The 14,069-nt window shown below is 58.8% G+C and overlaps 1 protein-coding gene across 3 annotated transcripts in view; it reads right to left on the bottom strand.

Moving 5' to 3' along the window:
* Positions 1 to 720: 720 nt before the first annotated feature.
* Positions 721 to 14,069, bottom strand: part of LPCAT1 (lysophosphatidylcholine acyltransferase 1) — a 41,277-nt gene continuing 27,928 nt past the window's right edge. For 2 of the 3 annotated variants that reach the window (XM_033436626.2, XM_012534716.3), the window contains exons 7-14: positions 12,802 to 12,836; positions 11,914 to 11,968; positions 10,120 to 10,202; positions 7,673 to 7,798; positions 6,978 to 7,131; positions 6,569 to 6,667; positions 4,018 to 4,159; positions 721 to 2,829 (exon numbers count right to left, since the gene is read on the bottom strand). In XM_033436626.2, the coding sequence (XP_033292517.2) occupies positions 2,645 to 2,829; positions 4,018 to 4,159; positions 6,569 to 6,667; positions 6,978 to 7,131; positions 7,673 to 7,798; positions 10,120 to 10,202; positions 11,914 to 11,968; positions 12,802 to 12,836 (879 nt within the window). In that variant the 3' untranslated portion in view covers positions 721 to 2,644. The remainder of the gene's footprint in view (positions 2,830 to 4,017; positions 4,160 to 6,568; positions 6,668 to 6,977; positions 7,132 to 7,672; positions 7,799 to 10,119; positions 10,203 to 11,913; positions 11,969 to 12,801; positions 12,837 to 14,069) is intronic. The other variant, XM_033436627.2, reaches the window with a different exon arrangement.

Below are 14,069 nucleotides of genomic sequence, written 5' to 3'. Positions count from 1 at the left end.
CTGGGAAGCTGTGTCCAGCTTTGAATGTGAAATGTCCAGACCTTGGCTTGCTTTGGCCCTTTTTTTTACTTAAAGACTTGAGCAAACTTTAACCAATTTCAAAGGCAGCACCCATTTGTTATGTTAGGAAGGGCCAATGCCTACCCCTGGTGCATGAATGTCATTCTGGTGCATTTCGTCTGCCGCCACCCCGATGGGGTCAGACCACGGGCTCCCTCTCCGGCTTCCCTGACTTACGACATGAACACGATGCTAAGTGTCACTCCATCCGGAAGCCGCTGGCTACACAACCTCAATTTTCTCCTCTACAGTTTTCGGGACTGCAGTACGCCAGCTCTTTCTTTCACTTCTATTTCTAAATCCCTCACTGACTTAATAGGACGAATTCAAGATTCCTGTCTCTCTCCGCTCGACAAAGCGTACATAGAAGGTGCGTGTTTCGCAGAGAAATTATAGAAACCAACTCAGCCGGTCGGCAAACAGCCTACGAGGTTGAGTTCTGTGAGGCGTCAGCGGCTGTCTGCGTGCCCGTGAAACCTCCGACCCTCCCTTTGCCATCCAGAAAGCTTTTTCTACAGAAGTTCAATTACGATGCTTCCCCAACGTCCTAGAAAAGCACTAAGAAATCTCAGCGGGACTGGTTCTCCTGTCACAGCCTGCGTCACGTCCGCTGTTGTCTTTCTGATGAAAAAAACCGCACATAACAAATACGTCCTCAAGTACATAAGACTTTGCGTTTTATTCGTTCCATTGAAAACCCCGAGTTTGTTGGGAGGCACCCGTCCCACCCCCTCGCGCCCGGCAGGGCCTCTGCAGGCGGCGGGCGCCCCTGCGGCTCCTGGCCCCACACAAGGGGATTCAGTCCCGAGCTCTGTACGTTCACAGTTCTGGATGCCCGCGACCCTAAGTCGCTACGAAAGAGAAGAGTTATCAGGAGGAACAAACATCCATTCGATGTCTGTTTATCAGAGATTTTTTCCTGAAAACGCACAGCGGCATTTCATTCAAAAACCCTTCATCCACAGACGCAGGGCCCAGGCCCTTCCTCGGAACATCTCAGCTCGTTCACCTCCTTCATTGCCAGGTGTGGGTTTTTCTCCTTTAAAAATGAAACTCCACGCATCCCACGATCATGAAGTCAGTCCTGGTCGCTACCAAGGCCGTGCGGGAAGCTCTGTGCCCGACGGGCGGCGCCCTGGAATGTCAGTCACCCCGCACCCTGCGCGGGGCAGGAGGGGCTTCGGAATGAACGGAAGTTAAGGGTGTTTCCTTTTTCTGACGTCTAACCGTAGACACGCACATCTCCAAGCCTCAGGCAGTTAGTAAACATTTCCCCTGTACTTCTGGCTCTGGTGGTCCCTTCCTATGGAGATGCCCCCAGGAGAAATTAGAAACCAAAAAAAATTGCCCAAACAGACCCAGAGGCTTTGCTTCAGGGAACAGACTCAGTGTGTGGTTGTCATTGTGCTTTGAGGACAGGTTTCTAGTTATGTCACAAGGACATGAATCAAGGTGGTTTCATGAGAGTGAAGACAGCACCTGGAGCCCCTCCCCGAGCCCGGTGGCGCTGCGCCCCACTGACGCCCCCGGACATAGAGAGGGACTGGAGCCCCCCGGGCCTCCCGGGCGCCCCAACTGCCCGTTGCCGCTGCTTCCCACCCCCTTCTTCCCCGAGGCTCATCCGTCTCCAGATGCCCCGAGAACCTGGTGCGAATCGGGGGGACAGTCAGCGCAGGCGGGGCCTTCCAGAGTGTCACCATCCCCTGGGGCACCCGGCCCGGGAGACAGGAAACCCTGCCCCCGCCATTTACACCCCGGCCCACCTCATCTCCCCGACATTCAATGCTCTGATCGGAGCTGACACTTTGGTGAAGTAGATCATGTCGCACGGAAACAGAAACCCCAAGCTGGTATAAAAAGAGGGGGTTTGTAAAGGACCGAGGAGACAAAAACGTGGTTCCGGGCCGGGTGCCTCAGCGGAGAGGAGTTCCCTGGTCGAGAGAGGCCGGAGGGAGAGTTAGCTCAAAGCCCCAGACAGCCTCAGGGTCTGTCAGGAAAAGGGCCTGTAAGTAAACATCCCCTGACCCTCCAAGGAAGATGAAGTAGAAAAGCAATTCTCTTTTCGTAAAAAAATGCTGAGTGTTTCCTGAAGTATCTAAATGAAGTTTATAAAATACTCATGAGCTCCTGCAAATATAGAAACGTTGAAAAATCAGATGGCGGGTCTGCCCACCGATTCCACCGAGGTCGGCAGAGACTTTGTGCCGGAATCGATACGCGGGTGACACGTCCCGCGTTCAGGTGCGCGTGGCAGCCGCCGGCCTGCGCAGCCTGGAACGGACCAGCAGGGACGGTGGGAGAGGATGGAAACAAAACGGGAGGCTCGAAGTGAAAAGAGAGCAACGCCCGGGCCGGCCCCCGAGTGCCGCCGGAAAGGGAGCTCCAGGAGCCGCCCCCGTGAGCTCACCGCGCCCGCCCGTCAGGGCAGGGCACGCACAGCCACGGCCTCGGGCCCGCGCTGCTCTAGGACTCGGGCCCGAGGGCAGGAAAGGGACAGCGCGTGTGGGAGCGTGGAGCCCGGATGCTGTCACAGCAAACGGGGCGGCGGCTGCGGAGATGCCTCGTCTCTCCAGAACCTTACGTCCTAGTCCAGCTTCTTACGAAAAGGCTCCATCCCAGCGGCCGAGTTTTCGGGGCTGAAGTCAGCGCAGAAGCCGTTGGGGGTGGGAGCCAGGGGTGTCTGTGCGCAGCTCTGGGAGTGCGTCTGCTCGGGGTACAGGTATTCCTCCGCGAAGTCGGGGTACGCTTCGGCAAACCTCTCGAAGTCGCCTGGAAAGACAAAGGCACCTTGGTTACCGGCCTGCGGGGGCAAAGGTCTAGAGTCTGGGGTCTCTCCCTGGCGCCCCACTCACACCCTGGGGGCGTCGTGGCATCTACATGGACCCTCGGGAGGCCACGAGAGGCACCGCACCTCAGTTTTCTGTGTGAAGACCAGGGTGGCTCTCACGTCATTTCGGCTACTCCTGCTTTGGGGAAACTAAAGGGTCAAGTCAGGGATGTATTCTGCGTGCTCACATCCTGGCAGCGGCCTCATACCCCCGAGGCAGGAGCCTCGATGGACACAGCTAGGCCCTGGGGACACCGGGTGCACAGAGAGTCACCCCGAGCCATCGTGGGGCCTGCGCGGCTCTGTGTCTCCTGGTGGCCCTGGGTCCCGGCGTCGGGGTGGGGAGCGCCCTCGGGCTCGCGCTGGGGCACCCTGGGGGCTCGGTGATGCTCAGAGGCCCGGGCCCAGGGCACTGCAAGCTCCAGCGGCTGCAGGGAAACGCGTGCTCCCGCTGGGAGCGGAGCTGCCTCCACGGGGAGTCTGTAGTCGGTCAGGGCTCCGAGCCTCGGCAGTAGCACCCGCTCCCCGGGAGGCGCGGCCCCCTTTAGCGCAGACACGCGTGCACACCCGGACCAACGCGCTGCGGCACCTGCCTGACATTTGGACGCGATTAAAAACACATCCAAACACAACGTGCACAATGACCTTTCCTGAGCAAACGTCTCCTCTTACTTCAGGGAGATTATGGGCTCATCCTCAGATGTGCACGCGGGCCGGCGCGCTGAGCGGGCCGCCTCCTGGGGCTCCTGCTGCCCCCACACCCCCGGCCTCGGTCCCCAGGCGGGTTCCGGTCCCAGTTCCCGAGGATCTCGGCTGTCCCGCGTTGTGTGGCGACAGGTGACGCAGCCAAAACCCCGGGAGAGGAGATGCCCCAGGAATCGGTCCTGACGGGCCGGGCACGGAGTCCCTCCCCCACCGGGGACCCTGACCTCAGCCCGGCCACAGCCCCGGGGATGGCGCCTACTTTACAGCTGGGCTGGGAACGTGCTTCTGTTAACGGCCTGCAGAAGCGAGACTGGAAGCTCCCACCCCAGCCCTGCCAGGTTTCAGGAGAGCCTGGCGAGAGTGCAGGGGGCAGTGCCTCCCCCACCTCGCACTAGGGGCGTCCTCCCCAGCTCCCAGCCACTCACCGAACGTGATCCTGCCCTTCTCCTCTTGGTCGATCGCCCGGAAGAGGTCGGTCACGGTCAGTTCAGCCACGCCCAAGGCGGTCTTCAGGATGCTGGACAGGGCGTGCTCGTCTATGCTGCCGTCCTCCTGCGACCCGTACATCTGCAAGGCAGGGGCAGGAGTCACGCCGCGGCCCCGCCAGCCCCGACTATCCAGGGCAGCTGCTTCTCCTCCTTGGCGTTCCCAGCTCTCCGGCCGGCCCAGATAGCACAGGGTCAGAAGGGCCGGAACTCAGCTGCACGACCGAGCCCTCGGGAGCCCTCAGCACCTCGGGCAGGTGGTAGCCGGGAGCCCTCAGCTCCCTGCTCGTGTGTTTTTATTTTTGTTTTTGTTTTTGCGGTACGTGGGCCTCTCACTGTTGTGGCCTCTCCCGTTGCGGAGCACAGGCTCCAGACGCGCAGGCTCAGCGGCCATGGCTCACGGGCGCAGCCGCTCCGCGGCATGTGGGATCTTCCCGGACCGGGGCACGAACCCGTGTGCCCTGCATCGGCAGGCGGACTCTCAACCACCGCGCCACCAGGGAAGCCCTGCTCTTGTGTTTTAAATCCACCAAGAAAGGGTGGTATATACACTGCAACGTGAGGACCTGGCGTTCAGCCTTTGGCTGCGAGGTGCCCACTTCACGGATGCCCACCTGAATGAACACTGCGGCTGTGAGTCGCGGTGACCAGTGAAACCACCAGGAAAGGAGCCAGGCCGCCCCGCCACCATGAGGTCCCCCTTCCAGAAGGCCCTGGGTGACCCGCATAACTGACCACCTCAGGGACCCCGCTTCTCCTCTCCCGTGCCCTAATTCCCACTCTTACGCTTTAAATTCGCCAAGAAAGAGTGAACCCCCAAAACCCTAGGCCCCTACCCTCAACCCTGACAAAGGCAGAGCCCCAGATCCACACTCTCGCCCCGTGAGCTGTGACCTCGCTGCCCCCAGGGCACGCCGTGTGCCTCCAGGACCTGTGAGTAACAGACCTTTCTTTTCCAAGCTCCCTGATGGCTGTTGCCGAGGGCGCACTGCAGTCACCCTGAGAGCCCCAGGGGCCAGTCCAGCCGCAGCCCTGGCTACCGACGGGCTGAGACCAGCACACGACTGCATTCCATCCTGCGCCGTGAATTCCTGACGTCCTCCTCCTGCTGCCCTAGTTTGGGAGGAGCGGCCCCTGCCCCTCCCCCCCCACCAGCCTGACCAGGGCTGCAGGAGAGCTGGGGGCCGTCACCGCTGCGCTGTCTATGGGCTCTCCTCCCCACGCTGGGGGCCCCCTGACCAATCTGCTCCCCAACACCTGGAACTTCTTGGAGCATTCACTCTGCCCTCCCGCCTAGAGGTGGGCTTCCCGCGGCGGGATGTCCACATGAGCAGGACACACCGGCCCCGCTGTGGGGATGCCCGGGCGCGGGGCCCTCTGCCTTCCCGGGGGGCCCGTGAGGGGTGGTCACCGCAGGGGAGGTCGCCGTGGAGCAGTGCCGGGACCCACAAGGCGGCACAAGCGGTGCCGTCCTCCCCGCAGCCCTCGCACCTGCCCTCCGGTGGGGCCTGGTAGCGCTGCTACAAGGTGCTCATGCGTACGCTCAGCGGTTTCAATGAGCAACAAGCTGGCCACCTCCCTGCCAGCCACTGTCGTGGCAGCAGAGTCCACCGCAAGATGTCAGAGAAGCTGCTGCAGGGCCACCAGATGGGCGTGGCCGAGGCAGCACCGGCACAGGGGCGATGAGTCCAAGGGCAACCCTGGGAGGTGCCCGCCAAGGCCGGAGGGGACAGGCTTTCCGAGACAGGGCGCTACCAAGGACCGCCGCCGTCTGATTAGCCCCCGTGGCCTGGCCCGCAGAAGCCGCCCTGCACCGTGGGGGACTCTCCCAGTCTGCCATGGAGAGGGTCTGCTAGGGTCAGGAGGGAGAGAAGGGGTTCTCCCGGCAGTGAGTGACCGCGGCTTCCTGACCTATACATCATATTTTCGTGAGTCTGGCTAATGTGAGTTGCACCTGTGAGACACAGACAGAATGTCTCTAGGTGGCAAAGCGAGCCCAGCTCCACCCTAGGGGACTGACCAGGTGAGGCCATGCTTGAGGGCAGCCAGGTGGATCTGCGGGCGGGCCGGGACCCCATAATGGGCCTTCCCCAGACTCACTGCACCCATGATGAACGGCCTGGCTCTGGGCTACGCCGGGGCAGGCGGCTCCTTAGTCCCAAAGCCCTGCTTTCCTCTGGTCAACACGCTGATGGGGAGGCCGTGTTGGGAGACAGAACCCATTGGTCCCGCTCAGGCGTCCAGGACTCAGGAAGACCCTTCCCCACACTCTTCTTACGAGTGAGGGCTCTTTAAATTCCAGGGAGAAATAAAGTAGAGGAGGTTTGCCGGCCTCTTTACAAACAACGGCTGCAGTACAAGCTTATGTGAGAAGAGCAGGCAGACGGCAAGTTTACCAAAGTCATAAGGGCTATAAAAGGTCTCACAGGCCTCACGTGACCCAGGTCTCACCAACCCCACAACTTACAGGTCGCGTAAACGCCACACTTACCTTGAACGCCAGCCGGATGGTGTCCAGGGTCTGCGACGGCCGGCAGACGACGGACAAGGCGACCACGTACTCCCGCATGTCCATCTCCCCGCCGCCCTTCTGGGAAGAGACGCTTTCAGGGACAGCCCTGCCCCCTCCCGAGCATGGGTGTGACGTCACAGGCCTTTTGGCAACCCGCTTACAAAAACCCCAACTACAGGCGTGTTTATCAGCAAACGTTGATTTAAAGCCAAAAATTTCTAGGTGCATTCGACAGCATCTTTTGGGGAGAAAATACCCCCAGAGACTGGGTGGCTGGCAGGATGGGCAACAAGGGCTGGTCTCCCCTTCTCTGCTTCCAAAATTGTCTGAAGAACATTTCTATCACAAGGGAAACAGCTGCCCCCAAGCCCCCCCAACAAGGCCGTACCTCATCAAACAGGGCAAACAGGTCCTCCAGCGCCCGGGACTCGGGGACCTCCAGCTGCGCCGCGAACTTGGGCAGCGTCAAGCTCCCGCCCTGCTTCATCCTCGCGCTTTCTGCATGTCGGTCCAGATCGCGTTCGAGTTTTTCTGGTTTTAGCCTAAACAAAAAATGAGGGGAACATTCTTTTTCAATAAAATTACAAAATGCTGAAAATGGCAGATTTACTGTCATGTATTAAGACCCAACAAAACATTAAAACGATTCATAGACCAAGCAGCAGTCAGTCCTCGAGAAGAGAGGCTCTTCCAGGAGCTTGAAGGCACGAGTGTGCCCTGTGTGAGCGTCCGCACAAGCACTGACACCCCTGTGGGTGTGCGGGCCCCACCCTTAGGCAGGTCCTCAGGGGATGGCGGACGGTGGTGGCGGGTGGGGCGCGTCCCTAAAGAGACAGCCAGGGCCGACCATTCAGGGTTTAAGACACTTACTTCTGTGTGGAATTTGAAAAAAAGAGAAAAGAAAAAAACCCCAAACCTCAGAAAAAGCACCATTAATTATCTCGATCGCCCGCCACCCGTGACCTCCAGCTCGGTCACCAAGTGCCCAGGCGGAGACCCTGCGGTGGCCTGGTGGGCGTCACAGGCGCCCACAGGAGCACTGCCTCCAACTGGGTGCTCGAGAGAAAGCAGCAGGGAACTCACCCCAGCCCCCTCACCAGCCTGGCAAACTCGAGAAGGCACGTGTCCGCGGGGAGACGAAGCTGGCCTTCCGCCAGGGCCAGCTGGCAGTCCTCAAACGTGTAGTCAGTTACGGAGACGCCCAGGGCCCTGCGGGAGAGAAGGGCACTGCCATCAGCCGGCGCCTCGGGGCAGCAGAGCGAGCGCGCTGGACGCTGAGGTGGGCGGGAAGGTGATGTTTAAAGGCCACGTTCAGGCGGTCCCCTGGTGGCCTAGTGGTTAGGATTTGCCACTTTCACTGCAGCGGCCCGGGTTCCATCCCTGGTCGGGGAACAGCCCTACATGCCTCGAGGTGTGGCCAAAATAGAAACAGACAAACAAATCAATAAATTGAATAAAGACACGTTCAGCTAAACATAAAGGCCGAAGAGCTGACCCCAAAGCTCAGTTACGTGGAACCTGGGGCCGCCCCGGCTTCGTGGTTAGCCTCTATCGCTGTGGTTTGCGCCCTCTAGGGAGCTAGCACGCATCTAGCGCCTTAAAGAGGACGACGCTGCCCGCAGTGGTGCTCAGTTCAGCTCAAGTCATCTTTGCGGGCAGCAGGGGCTGCTGCTATCTGTGCTGGTACCACCCTGAAGTGAGAGGGAGAGTCAGAACCCAGTCATTCCAAGAGCGGCGTCACATTTCAAGAAAAATGGCCTCCTGACAATCATGGAAAGCGCGTTCATGGGAGGAAATTTACCACATACAGAAAACTGGCCCCCAAGCCCGCCTCCGTCACTGAAAGGGCGTTTACTCATTCCGATGGGACAGTCGGCCCTCCGGATCCGCGGTTCCACATCCAAGGACACGGGGGGCGGCTGCACTAGACTGTCTCACAGGAGGGACTCGAGCATCCTTGGGTTTTGGTCTCCGAGGGTCCGGGAACCAGCCCCTGGCGGGTACTGGGCACCGCTATAGCTCCTTGCTGCCATGGCAACGCTGTGTGCATCAGGTAATAAGGAAACAGCGAAGCTGAAGGCCTCTTTCCGGGGCTGCTAAGCTCCCCTTAGGAGCGCGTAGGCCTGGTCGTGTGGGGACGGACGCCAGAAGCGCCCCAGGAGCTCCCGGGCTATCCACGGGAAGGGGGACGGGGCTGGCTCAGGGCCGCCTGCAAAGCTGTCGGGACCCCGGCCCTTCCCGGGTGCAGCCCCGGTGTGACTAAAGACCAGGCAGGTGACGGCCCACGCCCGTGGTTCTGGCTGTGAGGCAAGGGGAGACCCGATGGGTTTCTGCCCTTTTCCACTGAACACGACGTGTCTCTGTTAACACCGATTATAGGATGCCATAGAAGTTTCTTTAGGATACATATTTAAAATATTTAGTAGTTAATTTGTCTGAACACGAACAACGACAACAAAAAATTACACCTAACCTGTCAGGCCTGCGACTCTGTGGGTATTATTTTCTTATCTAGAGGTTGATCAAGGGTGTCACTCACTGCCCTGACTTCCCAAACGCTGGGAGTTGAGAATCTCCCGCATCCCGGCAGCTCTGTGTCCGCATGTGGGATTCGGAGAAGGGGGGCCTGAGGGGAGCGGGCGCGTCTGGCTGGACTCCACTTCCGGCGCCTAACACTCTGAGGGCGCCTGGGCGGACTGAACGCCTGGCTGAGTTCAATTCACGTGTGCCGAGGTTAAACGCATGACTTTGCTCAGCGTGTCTCACAGAATGCACTAGAGCGGGGACGACGCATCCCTCGTGAGGAGATGGACTTTCCCTTAGAAACTAAGTCGCGCCAGGCAGCCGTGTGCACCTCCCCACAGGTGACACCGTCCGAGCACCCCTCCAGGCACCGCAGTGGCCGAACTCAGAGGCAGCCTCTGCCCCGGAGAAGAGAGGAGGGGAGGGAGGGGCTGGGACTGAGAGGAAGGGTGAAGGCACCTGGGGTCTGCGCTGAGGCTGCCAGGGCCCGAAACAAGCGGGAACTGCAGGGAAGTAGGAAGTGAGAATATTCCTAGCTACACACACACTGTGGTACGAGCAGCGCGAGATTAAGTGCACAAATACCACACTCAGCTCGGCGGGACGGAGGTAGAACCTTAGTAACGCTGTCTGGGTAGATGGCACGTGTCGAGGACGCACCAGCCCAGGCCCCGCTGCCTGTCTCCAAGGGACGCACACGGACGCAGCCCCCGTGGGGACTGCTGGCTAATGGGGACGTTTGCAATGTGCAGAATTAAGTGGCAATGAACCATCTTCCAAATGTTGAACAAGCAGAAACGTCCTCCAACAGAATCAGGAGACAATGCACGCAGCCAAGCACACGCTGGCCGATGCCCAGCCTAGGCTGGCTCCAGCCGCCTCCCCGACGCCGCTGACTGGCTTTACAGCGAGGCCACGGCACTGGCGGACACGGACCCTGGGTAACAAATACTCAGGGTGGCCAAGGGCACCGGGGCTTCCCCGCCGCGGAAGGGGCGCGCACTCACTCTGCCATCACGTGCCGCACGTTGCTGGCGTACAGAGCGGGGTCCTGCTTCTCCTCCTCCGACGGGGTGTACACGGGAAGGAACTGTGCACACAGAGACGCTGGTTACCCGCACGAGCACAAGACACTGCCCTCGCCCCCCCACCACCACCACGATGACAACCTGCTCCCGGACAAATCAAGACCTCTGTCAGAGCGCCCTCCACCGGCATCGTCTCTGGAGTTGTCACTGCTGCCCATGCACGCACACGTGTGTAAACTCACAACCCACCTTTCCTCAGCAGGAGCACCACTCCTCCGACACAGAAGCCAGAGAGTCGTGCTTACGACTTCGCACAGGGGCTTAGTCTTTGCAATCGAAAGAATCGCAGGTGTGCTTCCACTTCTAAAGTCTCAGTTTTGTGTTGCGGGTAACACGACAAATTATTTCCACTTGAAAGACTATTATTAGCTTTTTGACAACTACTGCATTTGCAGAATATAATAAACTGTCCCAGGAACGTGTGTCTCTGCGTGTTTTAAATAAGTACGTCTCACAGCCTGTGCCGACCCCCCATTGTAGAAAAGGAAAATGACCATCACCGAGCCCTTTTCTCTAGTATGGACATTCAAGAATACAGGAACATCCCCAAATCCTATCAGTTCTCATCGTATAATGCTAGTCTCTCGCTTACTGCTACCTTTTTAAAAACTTTGTAAGTTGCAACAGTTCCTCATATCAGCACTGGCGTCTTGTAGGAGTGACGCAAAGAATTTAGAGTGATTTCACAAAGGCATACAGTTTCTTTCCAACTCTTCAAATTAGAAACCAGTCTGAAACAGAGCATCTTCCTTGGAGTCTCTCCCCGCTGCTGCCTCTCGGCCACCAGCAAACGAGCCACATAAAATACCGTGGGTTGCAGGCCAGCCACCCTTGGACCCGGGCCACGGCCCTTCCAGCCCAGTCCTTCATAATTAAGCGGCTTATGTTCTACTGAAGTGAAAAACCTGGCTGAAAGCCGGGCTCATTTGTAAATTCGGTATTACTCTGCAGTATTTATCAGAAGGTAGCAAATGAAATGCTTTAAGCTGTGTAAGACTCATCTCTCATGTTCAGGTGTAGGAGTAGCAGGTTAACTCCCCTTTGAAGAAAATAAACCCTATTCCTCATCCACTCAATTAAGTTTACAGGCTGCATGAATGTGACCATACTTATTTGAGTAGGGAGGACAGGTATTGTGACTTTGGAAACGGGCTGAATGCGGGGAGGCAGTCTACCTGGTCTGACCAAGTATTAAACAGGATAACAGTATGATAAGTTTAGCAGTTCGATATCAGCAGTGTCAGTACTGGGTAGAAGTAGAAGCCAAAAGAATCAGTAATTGCAGGTATGCCCTTAAGCTATGCTAACCATAATAAAAGAATGACGGGCTTAGCTTCCTGTTGATTTTTAAAATCCTATCTGAATGGATAAACAGTCACGCAAGAGACACAAAGTTGATGCAAACCCCCTGGGAAGCACCTTTGAGGAGCCATGCGAAATGGAAAAAGTTCAAAGCAAGACAGATGACGTATAACTTTGGATCTGTACAGATACCAACATGACGCTGTATAATATTATATCTACAGAGACCCCTATATATCATTGTATCCATATAACATTATATGTATAGAGACATCAAAATAACATTGTGTAACGCTGTATCTATAGAGACCACAATGTAACATTATAACAATACAGACAGAATAACATTGTATAACATGGCATCTGTATAAACTCCCACACAACATTGTGTAACACTGTATCTATACAAACCTCAATTTCCACTTGATTGTGAAACTGACACAACGTGAGCCACAGGATTTTCAACCTTAAAAATGAACGGATTTACAGCACTGGTTAAAAGCTTCCCAATTCCTTTTAGTTAAAGTCTCCAGACCCCGCTCCCCTGCAGAGAGCACCACCGAGCAGGCAATGCTCCTTCCCGAGGGGATGCGGCGCCTTCCTCAGCCTAAACCTGAACCTTAAACACACCGCTGAGTGACAAGGCTACTTTGATTAAACAGAAGCCGCCACTGAGCTTATTAAACACACGCACACCCGCCTGGCTGTGCCCTGTCTGACCTCCGGCTCAGGAGGTCTCGTCTACCCGACCCGGGCCCCTCCTGGCTGTCCCAGGCCCTACATCATGCCATCCCCACGCCCAGGCCACTGGGACCCTGAAGGATCCCCTTCCCAGACACTCCCCAGCTTCCGCCCACTCTGCCCTCCAGCCTCAGCACTGCCCCTCCCCCCCCATGCGCCAGGGGCCTCAGAGCGCTCTGCGTGGCCTCACCGCCTCCGAACGCCAGCCCACATGCCGGCGCCTGGACCCCCGTACGCCCCCAGCGGCCGCGCGGGAGGAGGCCCCACGCTCCCCTCTCCTCTCCGGGCCGACCGTGTGCAGCTGATCGCCGAGCTGACAGACACAGGCGGGAAGAGAAGTTCTCAGTTACGTTCCCGCCAGGGCCCTGGAATCCAGGAGTGGGAAGAAGGCCAGCCTCGTGCAGCTAGCCTCCCTGGGCCGAACCGAACTGCCGCCCAGCAGCAGTGGCCCTGCGCTCCGTTTCTGCCTTTGCTAAAGTACGCAGCACGGCGGTCACTGGAGCGGGCCTGCTTTCCTGGGAGGACAGGACAAACAAGACAGGGCGGGGTCTGACTTACGCTCCGGGGCCTTGCCACGTCCAGGTGATGGTGTCCTGGGGGCAGGAAAGGAGCGATGAGTCAGGAAGGAAGCCCTGGGCGCCGCGCCCCTCCTCCTTGCCCGCGGGCATGCCGGCCTCGCCCCGCCCCGCCCTGGCCGCCTGGGACCCCAGAGGCGCTGTCTTCCCTACCAGCCACGTCCCCTCTGGGGCAGGGGAGAAGGGGGAGCCCACCACCGCAGGTCCCCCCAGACTCGCTCACCTCTCCTCCCACGGCCCCGGGGTCACCCATCCCAGCATCCGCCCAAGACCCCGTCCTGCCCCCCTTCTGCCTCCGCCTTCTCCGGGCGCCCGGGGCAACTTCAGTCCACATCCGGACCTGCTCTGTGCTCTGCAGGCCCCGCCCTGCCCATCACCACCACCTAGCCAGGTGATGCTGTTGGCAGCCCCGTTCCAGCTCCACACCCACTTGAGCCCCCAGGGTCCCCGCCTGGACTCTCGGTCAGAGACGCGCCCCCGACGGTCAGCCCCGGACGGGGCAGGGAGCACGGAACAAAGCCACAGGGCCGCATCTCCCCCACCCCGTGCCTGCCCGGGGTCCCACGGGAACATTTCAGATGCCCTCCATCCTCAGCCACCTTGGTGAGGACCGTGGGTGACACATGTGCTGCTTCTGCCCTGACACCGGTCACCCACCAGGGCTTCCTTCTCTCGCAGGCCTGACACCCACCTGCCCCCTTATGGCTCCTGGAAACCCACCTGCCACGGGGCGTCCCACACGCAGTCCCCAGCCCAGCCCCCTCCACGCAGGTCGGTGCTCAAACCTTAGCCAGCCGAAGAGCACGTGACACAGACTGTGAGCGCAAGGCGGGGGTCACCGTTCCCCGAAGAGCCCAGCGCCGTGCTTCCAATACGCGGATGCAACAAACTTAAAAAGGGGAAAATCTAGAATCCTACACACAGGTGACGGATTCTCATTCTCAGAAGCTGGCTAGCGAACGCACCTCTTCAGAGCTGTAGGAACAGCTGTGTCTGCCGGCCCGTGCGGCTGCCACTTCTGACTGGCGCTCACACACTGGGCCTGTCCACACCCATGGGCACACGGTCAGTGCACTGACCTTGGACCCCAGGGCCCTGGCCCGGAAGAGGGAGGGCTGAAAGCCCCTGGTGCCCACAGATGTCACACGGGGGTTACAGGCAGGGCGGCCCAGGAGGAGTGCCCACAGGCACCAGAACCTCGTCCAGGCCCCCCACCCTGCGAGCTGAGCTGGGGCCCGTCCAGATCACCTT

This window comes from Orcinus orca, chromosome 3, assembly GCF_937001465.1.
Source record: "Orcinus orca chromosome 3, mOrcOrc1.1, whole genome shotgun sequence".
NCBI classification, from domain to species: domain Eukaryota; kingdom Metazoa; phylum Chordata; class Mammalia; order Artiodactyla; family Delphinidae; genus Orcinus; species Orcinus orca.
Note: the sequence above shows the minus strand (reverse complement) of the source record. Positions and strands in the feature narration are given on the sequence as shown.